General features: G+C 51.9%; 7 protein-coding genes across 7 annotated transcripts; 5 read left to right on the top strand and 2 right to left on the bottom strand.

The window, feature by feature from the left end:
• Positions 1–227: 227 nt before the first annotated feature.
• Positions 228–2,248, top strand: PSV08DRAFT_2226 (fatty acid desaturase-domain-containing protein). The gene is made up of 2 exons (XM_014222844.2): positions 228–596; positions 651–2,248. Exons 1-2 carry the CDS (start codon positions 403–405, stop codon positions 2,152–2,154), a joined length of 1,698 nt encoding a protein of 565 aa, XP_014078319.1. The 5' UTR covers positions 228–402; the 3' UTR covers positions 2,155–2,248.
• Positions 2,249–2,904: 656 nt separating this feature from the next.
• On the top strand, positions 2,905–5,741 carry PSV08DRAFT_256797 (XFP N-terminal domain-containing protein). The gene is made up of 4 exons (XM_014222842.2): positions 2,905–3,337; positions 3,399–3,818; positions 3,866–4,648; positions 4,696–5,741. The coding sequence occupies exons 1-4, from the start codon at positions 3,038–3,040 to the stop codon at positions 5,659–5,661; spliced, it is 2,469 nt and encodes an 822-aa protein (XP_014078317.1). The 5' UTR covers positions 2,905–3,037; the 3' UTR covers positions 5,662–5,741.
• A 395-nt stretch (positions 5,742–6,136) lies between these two features.
• PSV08DRAFT_367329 (P-loop containing nucleoside triphosphate hydrolase protein) lies at positions 6,137–8,552 on the bottom strand (the record flags this gene model as incomplete). The annotated part of the gene is made up of 3 exons (XM_014222841.2): positions 6,137–7,825; positions 7,879–8,288; positions 8,342–8,552. 3 exons carry the CDS (start codon positions 8,550–8,552, stop codon positions 6,137–6,139), a joined length of 2,310 nt encoding a protein of 769 aa, XP_014078316.1.
• Positions 8,553–9,619: 1,067 nt separating this feature from the next.
• On the top strand, positions 9,620–11,210 carry PSV08DRAFT_376216 (uncharacterized protein; the record flags this gene model as incomplete). The annotated part of the gene is made up of 2 exons (XM_014222840.2): positions 9,620–9,708; positions 9,763–11,210. 2 exons carry the CDS (start codon positions 9,620–9,622, stop codon positions 11,204–11,206), a joined length of 1,533 nt encoding a protein of 510 aa, XP_014078315.2. The 3' UTR covers positions 11,207–11,210.
• A 179-nt stretch (positions 11,211–11,389) lies between these two features.
• Positions 11,390–13,396, bottom strand: PSV08DRAFT_376214 (putative zinc finger in N-recognin-domain-containing protein). The gene is made up of 3 exons (XM_014222839.2): positions 13,201–13,396; positions 13,093–13,147; positions 11,390–13,041 (listed from the first exon to the last, which is right to left on the bottom strand). Exons 1-3 carry the CDS (start codon positions 13,287–13,289, stop codon positions 11,491–11,493), a joined length of 1,695 nt encoding a protein of 564 aa, XP_014078314.2. The 5' UTR covers positions 13,290–13,396; the 3' UTR covers positions 11,390–11,490.
• A 149-nt stretch (positions 13,397–13,545) lies between these two features.
• PSV08DRAFT_192985 (MCM2/3/5 family-domain-containing protein) lies at positions 13,546–16,542 on the top strand. Its single transcript, XM_014222838.2, has 4 exons — positions 13,546–13,625; positions 13,717–13,850; positions 13,900–16,127; positions 16,176–16,542. The coding sequence occupies exons 1-4, from the start codon at positions 13,621–13,623 to the stop codon at positions 16,419–16,421; spliced, it is 2,613 nt and encodes an 870-aa protein (XP_014078313.1). The 5' UTR covers positions 13,546–13,620; the 3' UTR covers positions 16,422–16,542.
• A 339-nt stretch (positions 16,543–16,881) lies between these two features.
• Positions 16,882–17,704, top strand: PSV08DRAFT_398019 (60S ribosomal protein eL30). The gene is made up of 4 exons (XM_014222837.2): positions 16,882–17,128; positions 17,182–17,231; positions 17,443–17,506; positions 17,560–17,704. Exons 1-4 carry the CDS (start codon positions 16,948–16,950, stop codon positions 17,595–17,597), a joined length of 333 nt encoding a protein of 110 aa, XP_014078312.1. The 5' UTR covers positions 16,882–16,947; the 3' UTR covers positions 17,598–17,704.
• Positions 17,705–17,712: the final 8 nt, after the last annotated feature.

Raw genomic sequence — 17,712 nt, 5'->3', positions numbered from 1 at the left:
AATGCCCGACATTCCAGAAGAAATCCACAGCCCTGTTTTTCACACTACGCATAGAATGCGTATGTGAATGGCTAGGGTTCTCAGGTTGTTTTTAGCCCCAAACCATGTGACTACCAGCCATGTGGGCGTGGAACGTGGGGCAATAGGGCCGTGCAAGGCGGCGCAGGGTCCGCCGCCTCGAGGAGCCGCCTACCAACTCTATCAGCTCACCGTCTCCTGTTCCACTGCATGGCCCCAGCATTGCACCCCCACAAACATGCACTTCTCCTTATGAGCTGCACCGTGATCTGTCTAGCGTTGATTCGGTCCGCCAATTGAGCCCTGCAGAGCGGCCATTCATCTTGCATTGTATCTTCTGCGCACACTCTCGTTACATCCTACCCCATCGCCCTGCGCCAAATCATGGCCACCCAGACAGACAGGAAATCCAAAGTGCTCAGCCGGCGCGAAATCGAGGCTCAGATTGCCAATGGGCGCTCAATTGTCATCGTGGACAGTGCAGTACTGAAGCTCGATGCCTGGCTGCCGTACCATCCAGGCGGTGACAAAGCCATCCGACACATGGTGGGACGCGATGCAACAGATGAAGTCACTCGGTATGTCTCGTTTAGCCATACAATGCCGACACAGTGCTGAACTAGACTCTTTAGCTTTCACTCCACGCAAACGCTCCAGCTCATGAGCCGCTACCAGATTGGTCGAGTCGAGGGGCGGTGGACCAACTTCCTACCACCGATACAAGGAGGGAAGTTCAGGACACAGGAAGAGCTGGATAAACTCTCCGAAGAAGAGTATGCGACGTCAGTCTCTTCCTCGGACCAAGAAGCCACTAGCTCTTCATCTTCTGCAGACAACAGCCCCCTGTTTGAACCAGCAGACCGAACCTCCGATCCTCTTCGCAAGCGCAATGGCAACACCACCAGAGCCTCCTCGACATCGAGCATCTCTTCAGCCGGGCTCGACCAAAAGTCTCCAAAAATGTCCCTTCTCGACAGACGAACCCAGGAAGAGTTGGACTTGGATAAGGCCAAATACCCGTCGGTCGACTTTGTCACCCAGGACAACATCACACAAAAGTACCGTGAGCTGCAGGTACGCATCAAGGAAGAAGGGCTGTATGAATGCAATTATGGTGCATACGGCATCGAATGCCTACGCTACGGCTCCTTCCTGGCCGCATTCCTGTTTCTGCTACATGCGGGCTGGTACATCACCAGCGCCATTCCCCTTGCATGCCTCTGGCATCAACTTACGTTTACGGTCCATGATGCTGGACACATGGGCATCACCCACGATTTCACCACAGACTCTACCATTGCAATGTTCATTGCATCCTTCATGGGTGGCTTGAGCGCTTGCTGGTGGAAGTACAACCACAACGTCCACCATTTCGTCACCAACCACCCTGAACACGACCCGGATATCCAATACATTCCCTTGTTCTCCATTACGCACCGTTTCATGGAAAGTCTCACAACGACCTTTTACGGCTGGGTTATGGAGTATGATGCTTTTGCGAAATTTATGATCCGCATCCAACACTATACATACTACCCGATCATGCTCTTTGCACGCTTCAACCTTTACAGGCTATCCTGGATGTATTTGCTCGGTGGAAAGGGTCCCAAGAAAGGCCCTGCATGGTGGCACCGCTACTTTGAGATTATGGGTATAATGGTCTTCTGGGCATGGTACGGCTATGGAGTCGTGTACAAGTCGATACCAGACAACTGGAGCCGCTTCTGGTTTGTGCTCATCACCCATGCTTTGACCTCACCACTCCATGTACAGATCACATTGTCTCACTTCGCAATGAGTACTGCAGATCTGGGTGTTCACGAGTCCTTTGCTCAGAAGATGCTGCGAACGACCATGGACGTTGACTGTCCACAGTGGCTAGACTTCTTCCATGGAGGTCTCCAGTTCCAGGCTATCCACCACTTGTACCCTCGCATTCCACGGCACAACCTGAGGAAGACTCAGAAGCTAGTGCAAGGGTTTTGCAACGAGGTGGATATACCATATGCGCTCTATGGCTTCGTAGATGGCAACAAGATGGTCATTGGGAGGCTGGCAGATGTGGCCAGGCAAGCAGCTATCCTCGCAGAGTGCCAGCGGACAATTATTGCAGAGGGTGATTATGGACTGCACTGATGATATAGTTGCAACCATATACTTTTGATTAGCTACTAGGATCTGCTAGACCTCAATATTACTGCATGACTTGTCTTTGGCAAAGTAAACTGGATGACTTCCATTTTGCAAATGTTGCTCCACAAGCTTGACGTCGAGGCTAACACCACTGACCTTTCCTGCCGAGGTCGTGCCAACTGCAGATGCCTGCCTAGATCGTTCCCCGTCCGGATGAAGAGCCGAGTCTAAAACAAGATTGCATGCACATGCTAGGTGGAGGCTGTCACCCAACATGTCCGCCGCGTTCCGCCGTTGAGGCATACTGCATACCTCGGGCGGTGCCTGAGTTTGTAGATCACGCCACCAAGACCGTTCACGCTATTCAAATCCAACCAAAGATCCAGCGCTTCATATGTATGACCTGATGATTTCTAAGAAGTGCCAGATGTTCAATGCCACGAAGAACGCGTTGCTACTAGCGTGTTTTTGTACCAACCCCACTTTGTGGTGGGCACACTGAGCCATGACGTAGCTATGGCAGCTAACAAACATGAGCTCGTATACGCCAAAAACGAATTTGTCGCTATGATGAGATGCATATGCAGCACTGGAACCAATCACATATTGTCCATGGGCCAGGACAACGTCTCCGGTCTTGCCGCTGGCTAGTTCTTACCCTCACATGTCCGACTGTTTAAAGCACTCTCTACCCTCTGCTTTGCTTGTGCCTTTACCTTGCTTCCTAATTACCAACTAATATATTTTGCAACTCAGAACTCTTCTGCTGCTCTCTCCTCAAATACGGTTCGCTCTTTGAGAACAATTGCCCACTGTCGAATCGGATTGCATACAACAACGTCATCTAAATCGGAAAGCGACGTTGCTTTCCTCCTAGCAAATCGTCATGGATGCCATGGTAGCCAAAGCCCCGGCGGATCCCGAGACTGTTGCTGAAGACGTCGAACACCTCAGCCTGTCTCCATTTGGTCCTGCGAGAGCTTCAATAACCGAGCATCCTCTCAGCAGCGATGAAGTGCAGAAAATGACGGATTATTTCCATGCCTCTCTCTACATGTGTCTGGGCATGATCTACCTCCGGAGAAACCCTCTTCTCCGTGAGCCACTCACACTTGACCATATCAAACGACGATTGTTGGGACATTGGGGCTCGGATGCTGGACAGAGTTTCACATATATACACATGGTAAGAGAGGACGTATGCTGTGATAGTAAGGCTCATGTACTGATCAAACTACTCCAAACAGAACCGTCTCATCAAGAAATATGACTTGGACGCCATCTTCATCTCTGGTCCTGGTCATGGTGCTCCAGCCGTCTTGTCAAACAGCTACCTTGAAGGAGTCTACTCGGAAGTATATCCTCAAAAGGGTGAGAATGAGGAGGGCTTGAGGCGTTTCTTCAAATACTTCTCTTTTCCGGGCGGAATTGGATCCCATGCTACGCCCGAGACGCCTGGTAGTTTACACGAAGGTGGTGAGCTTGGCTACTCCATCTCCCATGCTTTTGGTGCAGTATTCGATCACCCGGATTTAATTGCTCTTACAATGGTCGGGGATGGCGAGTCTGAGACTGGTCCTCTGGCTACAAGCTGGCACTCGACTAAGTTCCTCAACCCAATTACAGACGGTGCTGTTTTGCCTGTGCTACATCTGAATGGCTACAAGGTACGTTTCTGGATGCATATGCGCAACGACTAGCTAATTCTTTAAAGATCAACAACCCCACTGTCCTTGCTCGTGTCAGCCACAAGGAACTTGAGTCATTGTTTGTCGGTTATGGATGGACTCCTTATTTTGTTGAGGGTAGTGACATTCCCTCTATGCACCAGGCCATGGCGGCCACTATGGAACGCTGTGTGAACAAGATTCGTGAGTATCAGAAACAGGCGAGGGACTCAGGCAAGGCCTTCAGACCTCGTTGGCCGATGATTGTGCTCCGCACGCCCAAGGGATGGACCGGCCCCAGCAAGGTTGACGGTGACCATTTCTTGGAAGGCTTCTGGCGCTCGCACCAGGTTCCTCTTACAAACGTGTTAAAGGATAAATCTCAACTCAAGCTGCTCGAGGAATGGATGCGTAGCTACGAGCCTGACAAGCACTTCGACAAGGAAGGCAAGCTTATTCCTGAGCTCAGGGAGTTGGCGCCAACCGGAAACAGGAGGATGAGTGCCAACCCTGTTACGAATGGTGGCGCAGTCCGCAACAAGCTTCACATGCCCGATTTCCGCGAATACTCTGTCGAAGTCACAAAGGGTGGTGTTGCAAAGGTGGGCAGTATGAGCAACTTTGCCAACTTCCTCCGCGACGTCATCAAGCTGAACCCAAAGGACTTCCGCCTGTTTGGTCCTGATGAAACACAATCTAACAAGCTTAGCAACGTGTATGAAGCAGGGCCGAAAGTATGGATGGGCGAGTACCTCGACATGGACAAGGATGGTGGTAACTTGGCCCATGAAGGCCGGGTAATGGAGATGCTATCTGAGCACACTGTAGAGGTAAAGCTTCAAGTCAAGATTGGAGTCAATTTACTAACGCTATTCAGGGCTGGCTCGAAGGTTATGTCCTCTCTGGAAGGCATGGACTGCTCAACAGCTACGAGCCCTTCATTCACATTATCGACTCCATGGTCAACCAGCACTGCAAGTGGATTGAAAAGTGTCTCGAGGTCGAATGGAGGCAGAAGATTGCATCCCTCAACATTCTCCTCACATCAACCGTCTGGCGTCAAGACCACAACGGATTCACTCACCAAGACCCCGGTTTCCTTGACGTGGTAGCAAACAAGAGCCCTGAAGTCGTCCGCATCTACCTCCCACCAGACGCCAACTGCCTCCTCTCAACAATGGACCACTGCCTCCGCAGCGAAAATTACGTCAACGTCGTCGTCGCCGACAAGCAAGAGCACCTCCAATACCTCACCATGGACCAGGCCATCGCTCACTGCACAAAAGGCGTCGGCATCTGGGAATGGGCCAGCAACGACAAAGGCGAAGAACCAGACATCGTTATGGCCTCCTGCGGCGACGTCTCAACCCACGAGTCCCTCGCCGCCACCGCCCTCCTCCGCACACACCTCCCCGACCTCAAAATCCGCTTCGTCAACGTCGTCGACCTCTTCAAACTCATTGACGACTCTCAGCACCCCCACGGCCTCAAAGCTCACGAGTACAAGGCCATCTTCACAGACAACGTCCCTTGCATCTTCAACTTCCATTCGTACCCTTGGCTCGTTCACCGCCTTACGTACGGCCGCAAAGGGCAGCAGAACTTGCTTGTGCGTGGGTATAGGGAGAAGGGAAATATCGATACGCCGCTTGAGCTTGCGATTCGCAATGGAACGGACCGCTATAGCTTGGCGATTGATGCGCTAGATAACATTCCTAGTCTGGGTAATAGGGGGGCGGCGACGCGCGAGAAGCTACTGGATGAGCAGATCAAGGCGAAGAATTATGCGTTTCATGAGGGAGTGGATCCGAAGGAGACAGAGGAGTGGGTTTGGCCTTTTTAGATGGGAGAGGGATATGTAGTGTTTCTTGCTGTGTACCTTAATGACTAAATTTCTAATTGATCCTACGAAATCGTGTTGTGCGTACATTCCTATGACGCACGTGAGCAAAAGAAGAAGAAGAAGAAGAAGAAGAAGAAGGTAGTATTGATCCAACACAAAGGTATGATCAGTCAAACGATTTGATTATCAGACCTCTACATGAGGTACACATCTATCTATGCAAAAAAGGGGGCAGATCTACGTTGCCATACCCAAAAACCCAAACACCACTTACAAATGCAACTTACTAGTGGGAACGCCCTTTTTTGATGGCCAAATAAGCCACTGTAGTGAGACAAAAAACAACGCCATGGCACCATGCTATGGAGCGAATGAAAAAAAAAGGACGAGTAGCAAGAAAATGCAAGCTCTCAAAAAAGATGCCAACAGAACAAACGATGAAGTAAAGAATACCTACCCACAAGACTTTCTTTCTCTAAAAGTCATACCCAACATCAAGCCTCAATCCAAGTCTCATGTTATCCACCGTCTTCCCACCAACACCCTTGAGCATGGCCAGCGACTCGAGATCCAAGATTTCAGCATCATCCATTTCGACAAGGCAGTTCACAATGCTATCCGCTTTCTTTGCGCCTACGCCCTTGAGTCCCTTGATCTGGTTGACGTCGCGAGAGTTGATAATCTTGAGGAGGTGGGATGTCCGGGGGGTGTGGATGACGGGTAGCTTGGAGCGGGGAAGGGAATCAGTCGAGGCAGAGGCAGAGGCGGAAGTAGAAGTGGAAGCAGAGGCGGCGGTGTCACGGAAGACGGGAAGTTTCCTTGTGGTCTTCGTGGGCTTGCGGGCTGCGGCTTTGGTTTTGAACTGGAAGCTGTCGTCGGAGGCGTCGGAGTCGGAGTCGTGGTCGGAGGGTGGGGCAGGGGCATATTCTTCGTCGTCTTTGTCTTCTTCGGGTTCGTCGCGGTAGACCATTTTTGGCTTTGGGATTGACTTTCCTGCTTTCAAGGGGCCCATGAGGTTTGAGACGCGGGCGGGGGATGGGTGAGAGGGTAGGCTGATGGGCATGGAGGCGTGCCTTTGAGTCTCTTCCCTCTTTGCGCGAATCTTCTCTTCCAGCTTCTTCATCTTGGCTTCTAGCTTGGCGTTGTCCGGGAAGTAAGGTTGTGCAAGACGGTACATTCTTAGTGCACTTGCGTCCTCACCACGGATGTGATGTTGCTTTGCCATCAACAAGAACTGCAAGCCCTGTGACTTTCCATCCTCCTCTTTGACTTCAAGACGTTGCTCAAGTTCATCCAACCGTTTCTGCAACTCGGCTGATAGGGCTGGGGCAGAATTGCTAGCGTCTTGCAATGCCTTCTCCGCAAGCCTCTCGTCGACCTTTTGGGCGATGAGAGCTTCAATTGTCTCCTTGGTTAGTGCTAGCTCACTTTGTTGTATCCGTGAAGCATTGTCCGCTGCACGGAAGGTCTTGGTTGGCCGGGACGCAAAAGTGTTGCTGGGCTCAGCTGCACGCTTAGGAGCTTCCGCTCGTCGGATACCCTGATTCTGTGTAGTGTTAGAAACAACACGAGGAGCAGCCTTGCGGGAATCAGAATATACAGAGAAGGCCTTTGTAGGCTTTTCCCCTTTCTTCTGCTTGTCGGAGTCTGCGATTGTGGTATTGGTAGCAGCTACTAGTGATCGGAGCGGTTGGCGTGCCATGGCTGGTCCGCCAATGTTGCTGGTTGTCGCCAAAGGCTTAACTGCGGTCTTGTACATTGGGTCGTTCTCCACCTCTGCGACTTCAATCTTCTTTGTGCGACTGGCAAAGTTCAATGAACTGATAGTGTCGAGATGGTAAGCGCGAGTGGGCGCAAGGTTCAAAATCATGACGGTTAAGCCTTTGTTCTGACCCAGAGACAGGATCCTGGTCATCTTGGACTCGCGGTAGGGTATTCTGCTGGCCTTCTTGTTCATGGCCTCGACACATTGCGCCAGCACGAAGAGTGATTTGTTAATGGCGGAGCTCTCAATCAAGCGCTCCTTGTTGTTTTCTGTCCTGCGGTTGTCTTCTGATCCTGCAAGGTCAATACATGATGCGCGGCTGACGCGAACAGTGTTTCCAGTAGTCTGGGTAATCTTGACACACAGAACTGCGTGGGAACGCGATGAATGCGCATTGAGCTGTAGGACGATTAGCAGTGCTCTATTCGGACGCGTGCGAGCAGATTGGTTACCTTTGTGGCGGATGTGGACCTGTTGAGATTGGCCTGGTCATAGAGTTGTTCAAACTCCTTGAGCGTCGTGCATGGCTTCTCAGTCAGGCCCACGACAACGGTCTTTCCGCGATTGTCCCTGATGGGCAGACCCGAGGGCGTTCGCTTCTCTGGTGGCTCGAACAAGTCGTACACGCGATCACAGTAGATCTCAAAGTACTCTAGCGCGACCTCTACCTGGTTGGCTCCGGCCGAGTCCTTTTCGATCTTCTTGCACCGTCGGAATATGGCGCTCAGAAGACGCGGAATAACACCCCTGTCGGCCAGCGACTTGCCTCCGCGCATCGTATGGGTCTTGCCCGTACCTGTGCAGCCATGGGCGAAGATGGACAGATCAAATCCACTGAAGAGGTGCTTTACCGTTGGGGCGACTAGCTAAAGGTCAATGCTGGCCACGGCACCCTGTTGCTCGATGGATACTCACTTTCAGCATCAAACAGCTGCTGCTGCGTCGCGTCCTGCTCGTAGACGGAGCTGAATTGGAAGCTGAAAGACTCGGCCTCGTTCTTGGGGCTCGGGATGCGCACAACGGCCGGGGTGGTCTCGCCCTCGAGCTTCTCGGCCGTGACAATGATATCCTTATCGATCTCTTGTTTCAGAAGAGGACGTATCCTCGCGACAACGCGTACGCTCATGGTGGTGGCCCGGCGACGACAATGGTTGGTGAGGGATGACGGAAAACAACAAGCCTAAATCTACAGAGAAGAGAATGCCGGGCCTACCGTTACGTGACGCTGCAGGTCTGCGTTGTCCAAAGGGCCCACTCACGCGCATCGCGTTTCTCGTCTCCCCTAGTCGCTTTTGGTCGGTTGCCTCGTCAACCTGTCACCGCCGGGGCGGAAGAACAAGCGGCACGTGCAGCCCCCCCATCACCCAACCCCGTCACCCACTATTCGATCGATCTCCATGCAACTGTAACTGACAACGGGGTACCGACAATGTCATGATGACTTCGCAAACCACTCAATGTGCCCTGCACACGGCCCAGCCATGCCGCGACACTTTGTCCGTGCAAAAAGACCCGCTCGCGCTGGCCCTTCGCCCAAGGACACGGCCACCGGCAGCACGACAAGCCCGGCCAGGCACAGGTACGGTGTCGGATAGCGCCGACGAGCCTCATACCCCAGATGCTATTTGCAGCGCAGCCAGTCGTGTGCGTCGAGGGGCCAGACTGTTCCGGCGAAGCGCCTGGCCGTTGTCGCTGTACTATGCCCTGTCGCGGTTTCATTGGTCCAGCGGTGAAACGTCAACCCAGCGCATCAGTGCTCCACAGCCACTCTTTGCATACTTACCGTACTTTCCATTGGGGCTTGACCAGCCTCTCTAAATTACTCGCCGCTGCGACAATGCTGGGCCAATACCGCTCTTTGTGCCATTGTCTGCTCAAACTGCGCTCAAACCGTGCTCAAGGCGGCTAATGCAGCCTCAGAACTGCTGGCAGCCCAGATGCCGTGATGCCCTCACGATAGCAATCTGAGTGTCTAGGTGGTCTTTGGATGAGACCCGTTGTTTCCTGTTCCCTTCCGTGCCCTATTTCCTTCTCGTTAGTTCTGTCTTGTCGCTCGTTTCATATCACTGTCCACTTTTCCTCAGTCTTTTCATCCAGTCTGTCTGTCGTTTTAACTAATCTGTTCCCAAGCGCTGGTATCGCACCCTTGGTTTTTCTTTCTTCCTGGTACCCTAATCGTAGCAAGCCTTCGAAATGGCTGTTTTTTCCAAACTCCTGCTGCTGGCAGCTTGTTCAACATGTGTTGTTGGTGGGCCAGTCCCAAGGAACCACCAGAGGCGCCAGTAAGACACTCGTTTTCAGCCACCCCAGCAAAAGCACTCACTAAGCAACTCCAGGTTTACTGGATACTTCAACACTTCCTCCATAATTTCTTCAACATCGGAAAAGGCGGTCGCACAACTAGACACTGCTCTAGTAGTAGAACCTATTCAGCCAACAGTATTCACATCGATAGCGCCAGGCATCACGTTTGTGAATCCTGATGGCGAGCCACTGGCGACACAAGATCCAGAAACTGTCCTATCTACATCCTTCATCACACCTACACAAAAACCTACTACAGAAAGGTCATCCAGTGTGATACCCACATCTACCACTACGCCGGGTCTGAAACAAGCACCATCCGAGAGCAGTCCAGCACCCACTCTCTCTTCTGATGCCTTATCAGCACTGTCAAGCTCTGTCAAGGTTGTTGAAAACAGTACAGCTAGCGTTACTAGTCGCGAATACCCCAAATTCACATACTCACCCATAGAGCAAACGTCTTCAGCTTCCCTAGCCTCAGTCACCCCTCCTACCAGCAAAGCACCAGTGCCTACCTCTGGAGGAATGCCTGGTTTTCAACATCCTGGATCAACTGCTCCAAGTCAACCACCTTCGAACAGTAGTTCTAGCCCGACTACCGTTGCGTCATCTGTTGCAGCATCTAGTGTTTCCAGTGGCCCGCCTGTAGTGTCGTCCTCGAGATCTGCAGATGACTTGGCGGACGTGACATCACGTATCATGGTCACATCGTACACCACTGTGTATGTTTCTGCCCCGTCACCCGATGCGGCTATCACCGCATCTGAGGAGCCAGTGTCAGGGTCAGCTGCGCCTACTCCAGCTATGCCGAGCTGCAGTGAAGGTCAGGAGGCAGTGCCACCTGTTGCCAGCTCAGCAGCTCTGGCTGTACCGTCAGAGTCTTTACAAATTCCACCAGTAGTAATCGTTACGTCGTTCACTACAGTCATGGCCACGCTGGCGCCCAGCGAGGCACCTCAAGTACCAGCCACGTCTGCAGTACCCGAGCCAGTAGTACCCAGCTCCTCAGCTGTCTCTTCTGCGTCTGAAGCAACTTCGGCGTCCGCAGAGCCAACACCACCTGCAGCCCCTAGCAGCCCCTCTTCCCCCTCACTAGAAAGCTCAACATCAGCACAGCCAGCTTCCTCCTCAGCACCTCCTGCAGAGCCCACAGTGGAGCCATCTCCATCCACCACTCCCACCCCGGAACCCTCACAGCAACCATCTCCCTCTCCATCCCCATCTTCTCCAGAAGCCCCCGCATCAACGCCAGATGCCACCTCTACAACTACCCCATCCGCATCGTCATCATCGCCACCACCGCCACCAGCACCTGAACCCACGCCTTCCTCCTCGTCTTCGTCTTCGACAACAGCAACGTCAGAAGGCCCCCTCATCATCACGCCCATTCCACCAAGCCAGATCTTTACTGTAACGGCTACGACGACGGAGAAGGAGACGGTTAGAGAGACAGTCACTGTGACGGCTACAGCGTAGTGAGTTGGTAAATATATTCATTTTCTTTGAGAAAAGTAATCAAGAGAGAGAGAAGAGAACGTAGATTGGTTTGATACCCCTAGTTTTTGCTGAACGAAGAGTTATTTATTGTATCTATTGAACACTGCATTTTTGTTGCGAATCGCAAGCCGATCGTTTCGAATTATTTCATTACTATATGTAGTTCCAATTTACTTGTCTCAAGTGTTCATCATCCACTCAAGCGTGCACATTCCAAACCTCCTCACTGCAATCCTCAACTCCCCATTCCCACCATCCCACTCTCAATACCCACTCTGCTCCTTCCCACCGCCTCCACTCGCCCCTCTATCCTCATTATCGCGACTCGCCTTCGCACCCCCTGCCGCATCCTCAATCCCCTGCGCATCACCCCTTAACTTTTCAAAATACGCCTTGACGTCCTCCGCCCCAACCGCTTGACCCGACTCCGCAAACGGCTTTAGGAACGCAGAAACCTTGTCTCTAATATGTGCATACGCCATTGCGCCCTGGATGGCGCGAACGCGATCCATGTTGTTGAAGGCGGCTTCTCCGCGGTCCAGGATACTGCCTGTGCCGACGGATTGCGCGCCTTGATCGCCGTCTTCTGAGACGGGGGGCTCGTAGGTCTCTTCTTCCTCGAGGAGTTGGGGGTGCAGTTTTAGTTGCGGGTAGCAGGTGTCGCAGTGGCAGAGGTGGTCGCGGAAATCGGGTTTGAGGAAGAGGGAGAAGCGGGTTGTGAGGGCGGGTTCGGGTAAGGCGGGCAGAGATGCATGTTTTGGTTCTTTAGTTTTCTTAGGGGGTGTAGGGAGGGCGGGAGGATCCTCGGGGATACTGGAGAGGGTACCACTTGGGTCTTCGGACTTTTGGCGCTTAGCTGGTACAGGAGCTGCTAGGTTCGAGGTAGTCTGCTGCTCGTCTTCGTCTTCATCAGATGCTTTGCGTTTCTTGCTGTCATTCTCTAGGGCGGCGATAGTGACCTTCTCCGAGTGTGAAAGCGCAATGGCTTTATCGTAGTACACTGGTGGCAGGAATCCGGTTGAGCCCGCATACTTCTTGATCCATGGGTTTGCGGCGACGCACTTGTAGCAGAGAAAGTGGTCAAAGTCATCTTCTTCGGGAAATCCTGGGGGTAGGGGCGGGTCATCATCATCTTCTTCGTCTTCGCCGCCAGCCGCTGTAATGTCGTTCCCATCGACACCATTGCTGTTTGTGACTATATTGGCAATAGCTGTGTTGTTCAATGACACCGTCTCTGCCTCATTCCCGTTCGTCTTGTTATCTCCTTCCGCGGCCTTGTCGACATCCATGGCTTCGTTTGTACTGCTCTTCAATCCAGCCTCGGGCTTTTCGATCATTTTGCTGTACTCCTCTCGAGTGAAGCCAACTATACACTCGGGATGCCACCAATCCTCACCACAGCCACCCTCATCGCAGCTTCCAAGCCCGAGGCATTGGAACATTGTTCCCTTCTCTTCATGAGGATCGTATTCTTGACCACAGCCACAGAATTTGTTTTGGAAGTTGTGATTGTATTTATTGGTTTTCGCGGGCTCTTCTCCCGTCACCTCGCCTTTCAGCCCAGTCTTCGCATTGATGCGAAGCGTACAAGGGGTCATATCAGGTATCCTTGTAGTACCGCAATCGCATATGAAGTTGCGCTTGTTGAACAGCTCGACAAGAGTGTGTTCGCCATGGCAGGAAATGGAGCATGAATAGCAGACGCCTGCTGGTGTGTACTGCTGAGCGGACGAGGCGGGCGCGGGATTGCAAGTGAGACATGCATAAAGGCTTTGTCTTAGAGGACCAAGGTCGCGCGTGCAAGTATCGAATTGCTATTAGGCATCAGCAGGTGCGCAGGTGATTTGGCGTGTGTACTCGCTCACATATGGAAGGGCCTCGCGTGCTTCTGCTTCGAGGCTAAGCTGCTCTTTGATGAAGCTATTTAAACATAATTAGTGACTTTTGCTGTAACTGTCTTGCAGAAAACATACTCTGCTGCTGTCTGGGAACTTTCGGATGCTTGCGACATGCTGCTAGAGCGCGGCTTGGAAGACATGCTTGTGGACTGCGAATCGGCCATGGTCACAAAATACCCCACTGGTTTCTGCTTTCCTAGTACGTCCGAGCAGGCACTGGAGAGTTGAGTCTACGTCAAAGCGCTTGAGAAGTCCCAAAGCTGACTTGTTGGGATTGCAAGTTGTGGAGGGTTGTGAGGCCTATCGACGACACAAGATGCGCGTGACCGCTGATTGGCTGTAATCAAACCACTTTACGCGTGGAAAAGGAAAGCGCGACGCGGTCGTGTTGCTTGACCCTCTCCTACTCCTCTCCCACCTGCAGCCCCGCACTGCTACACCCAATTACTATACAAGAGTCTCGTGCTCCATGTGAGAATTGTTAATTGAGTCAACATGAGGTACGCATCGCAAGCATGCACGGCTCAGACACCGAGCGCCAACCTCTAGCCCCTCCTTACCGCTAATACCACAATACTAACAAAGACTCAGCTCACCACCACCCCCACCCCTTCGCTCCAACATGTCGTCCGCAAATCGAGGCGCTGGGCCTGCCAGCAGAAGCAACAAGCGCGCAAGGGACGATGAAGACCTTCCCTCCTCAGCTGTGCATCCGCCGTCCAGCCGTAAGTTTGGTGCAAACAAAGGACACAACAAATACCTAACAGCTCACAGCCATGGCCTCATCCCCTCCCATGCTGCCTAATGAAGATGATGCGGATATGCTTGACGAAGATGACATCATCCGCGATGTCGACGACCTAGAAGAGGATGCAGAAGAGGCCGAGGGAATCGATCTGTTTGCCGACGACTTCGAGAATGACTATGCAGCCCGTGAAAACGATGCCTATGAGGGCCAGGGAATAGACGATGAAGGCGAATACGAAGAGCTCAGTCTTGCAGAGAGGCGGAAACTCGATGCAAGCCTGAACGCTCGTGACAGGGAGGCAAGACGCCGTATGCCTGCTGCCTTTTTGCCAGACGACGATGAGCAGGATGGCTTAGCAGGTCTAATGGGACGCCGCCGTGTTCGAAGACACCGCTACGATGAGGAAGATGATATGGATATGGCCGACGACATCATGAACGAGGAATTGACGCTTGAAGCGCTCACCGACGTCAAAGCTAATACGTTGACTGATTGGGTTGCCCAACCGCAGGTTGCCAGGACGATTGCGCGAGAGTTCAAGTCTTTCTTGACTGAGTACACGGATGAGCATGGCCACTCGGTTTACGGATCCCGCATTCGGACATTGGGTGAGGTCAATGCCGAGTCCCTCGAAGTCTCTTTCGACCATCTGGCAGAGCAGAAGGCCACGCTAGCCTACTGGCTTGCGAACACGCCAACTGAGATGCTCAAGATTTTCGACCAGGTTGCCATGGAGGTGACTCTCCTTCACTACCCAGACTACGAGCGCATCCACTCGGAGATCCATGTCCGTATCACCGACGTACCCGTACAGTACACTCTCCGCCAGCTTCGTCAGTCACATCTCAACAGCCTTGTCCGTGTCAGCGGAGTAGTTACCCGTCGAAGCGGAGTTTTCCCGCAGCTGAAATATGTCAAATTTGACTGTACCAAGTGCGGTGTCACACTTGGACCCTTCCATCAGGACTCCAATGTCGAGGTTAAGATCTCCTTCTGTCAGAACTGCCAATCGCGTGGTCCTTTCACAGTCAACTCTGAGCGTACCGTCTATCGCAACTATCAGAAGCTCACTTTACAAGAGTCCCCTGGAACTGTTCCAGCTGGTCGTTTGCCACGACACCGTGAGGTTATTCTGCTTTGGGATTTGATTGACTCTGCAAAGCCTGGCGAGGAGATAGAGGTCACGGGTATCTACCGCAACAACTATGATGCTGCCTTGAACAACAAGAACGGGTTCCCTGTTTTCGCTACCATTCTCGAAGCAAACTACATTGTCAAATCTCACGACCAGCTGGCAGGCTTCCGCTTGACTGAAGATGACGAGAAGGAGATTCGAAGACTGTCCAAAGACCCACGTATTGTTGACAAAATCATCAGCTCTATTGCGCCAAGCATCTACGGGCATACTGACATCAAAACCGCTGTAGCGCTCTCACTCTTTGGAGGTGTCAGCAAGGAGGCGCCGGGTCGACACTCGATTCGTGGTGATATCAACGTGCTTCTTCTTGGAGATCCCGGTACCGCCAAATCCCAGATCTTGAAGTATGTTGAGAAGACAGCCCATCGTGCAGTCTTCGCAACTGGTCAGGGTGCTTCTGCAGTTGGTCTCACAGCTTCGGTGCGTCGTGATCCTATGACGAGTGAATGGACTTTGGAGGGAGGCGCTCTAGTGCTTGCAGACAAGGGTACATGTCTGATCGACGAGTTTGACAAGATGAACGACCAAGATCGTACTTCTATCCACGAAGCCATGGAGCAGCAGACCATCTCTATTTCAAAGGCTGGTATCGTCACAACACTTCAAGCACGTTGTTCAATTGTAGCTGCTGCCAATCCCATTGGTGGGCGCTACAATTCCACAATTCCCTTCTCGCAGAATGTGGAGCTCACAGAACCTATCCTGTCTCGATTTGACATTCTGTGCGTTGTGCGTGACACCGTCGATCCAGCGGAAGACGAGCGCCTCGCCAAGTTCGTGGTGAACTCCCATGGTCGAGCACACCCCCTTGTCAACTCAACGTACGGTTACTCTGACAAGGCCAAGGCGTCACAAAATGGTGATGACCAGATGGAAGTCGACGGAGATGCTCCAGTGAAGGAGGGCGAGATTCCACAAGAGCTTTTGAGGAAGTACATTCTTTATGCTCGGGAGAGGTGCAGACCCAAGCTCTACCAGATCGAGCAAGATAAGATTGCGCGTCTCTTTGCAGACATGCGTCGAGAGTCCATGGCAACAGGAGCCTACCCAATCACTGTAAGTTGAATGCTTCTAAATCATCATACCATCCACTAACATCGTCAGGTCCGTCATCTTGAGGCTATATTGCGTATCGCAGAATCCTTCTGCAAGATGCGTTTGTCCGACTATTGTTCGTCAGTAGATATTGATCGCGCTATTGCTGTTGCGGTCGACTCCTTTGTTGGCTCGCAGAAGGTCAGCGCGAAGAAGGCCTTGGCAAGAGCCTTTGCGAAGTACACTCTCAATCGGCCTGGTGCTGTCTCAGCTCCAACTCGGGGAGGAAGACAGACGCAAAGAGCAGCAGCGTAGACAAGATTGCTGATGTTTTTTGATAAAATCTGACGGGTGTCACATGGTGATGAATTTATGGCTGTTTGTATGTAACGTTGGACTAGAGTGCAATGATACCATATGAAGTAGCGTCGTGTGAGCAAAACATGTTGACTTTTGGTATCAGCTGGGTGCTCAATGTCCAAACATCAGGTCCTCAATAGACAAGATGTGCGCGACCAAAAATCTAAGCATTCTGATAAGTTTTGCATGTGCATGACGCGCATTCCACTGCTGTTCAGCCTTTCGAATTCAAATGCGAAAGGCTACATCAGCACCAAAGTGAAATTTCCTGCTGAACTTAGGACTTGAACGATTGGTTCCGAAAACGATATACTCGCGGATGTGGTGGCTTAGTCATCATTTTATGGAGCTTAGTGCAAATCTTGGCGTCGTTTCGCCCACAGAATTTTGTGAGCGCACTACCTGACGAACTTCCACACCTCACGACCGGAGCACAACAACCACCCTTAGGAATTTCCCAGACAACTTCCTACGTGCAACGATGGCCCCCAAGAAGAACAAGAGAACCGCCGACTCCATCAACTCGCGCCTTGCGCTTGTGATGAAGTCCGGTAAGGTCACCCTCGGCTACAAGTCCACCCTCAAGAGCCTCCGCACTGGCAAGGCCAAGCTCGTCATCATTGCCGGCAACACTCCTCCTCTGAGGAAATCTGAGCTCGAGTGTAAGTAAACTGGTATTCGCGATTCCAAAAAGACGTGGCTAACATTACTTTAGACTACGCTATGCTTTCCAAGACCTCTGTCCACCACTTCTCCGGAAACAACGTACGTATACATTCCACCCTCTCTCATTGCCTAACGACGAGACGCCTGTACAACGGAACACATTATACATGAGTTCGGATATTCTAGGCCTATACTATAAGGACAGAATTGAAGAGTAATGGGGGTTGTTGTACAGGTTTACCTCCGAGGGCTGGCTCTGAGAATTGGTCCGATTATGGCCATGGAGAGCTGTCAGCTAACTTGATTGAAGATTGAGCTTGGAACTGCTTGCGGAAAGCTCTTCCGTTGCTCCGTCATGTCCATCCTTGACGCTGGTATGTTTTTGTTCGGCTCATCCATATTGACGCGATCCACTGACAGTATATAGGTGACTCTGACATCCTGAGCACCAACACCGAGAACTAGAGTGGGACTGCACGTGGGAAAAAAATCAGTTAGACATGATACCTAGGGTGTGGCGTATGCTCGACCCTTGATGATATCCAATGAATGACAAAAGATTCATGAGCCGTCTTCTTAC

This window comes from Bipolaris maydis (assembly GCF_028858645.1).
Source record: "Bipolaris maydis strain C4 unplaced genomic scaffold PSV08scaffold_1, whole genome shotgun sequence".
Lineage (NCBI taxonomy): Eukaryota > Fungi > Ascomycota > Dothideomycetes > Pleosporales > Pleosporaceae > Bipolaris > Bipolaris maydis.
The sequence above is the reverse complement of the archived record's forward strand: the minus strand, read 5'-3'. Positions and strand labels throughout refer to the sequence as shown.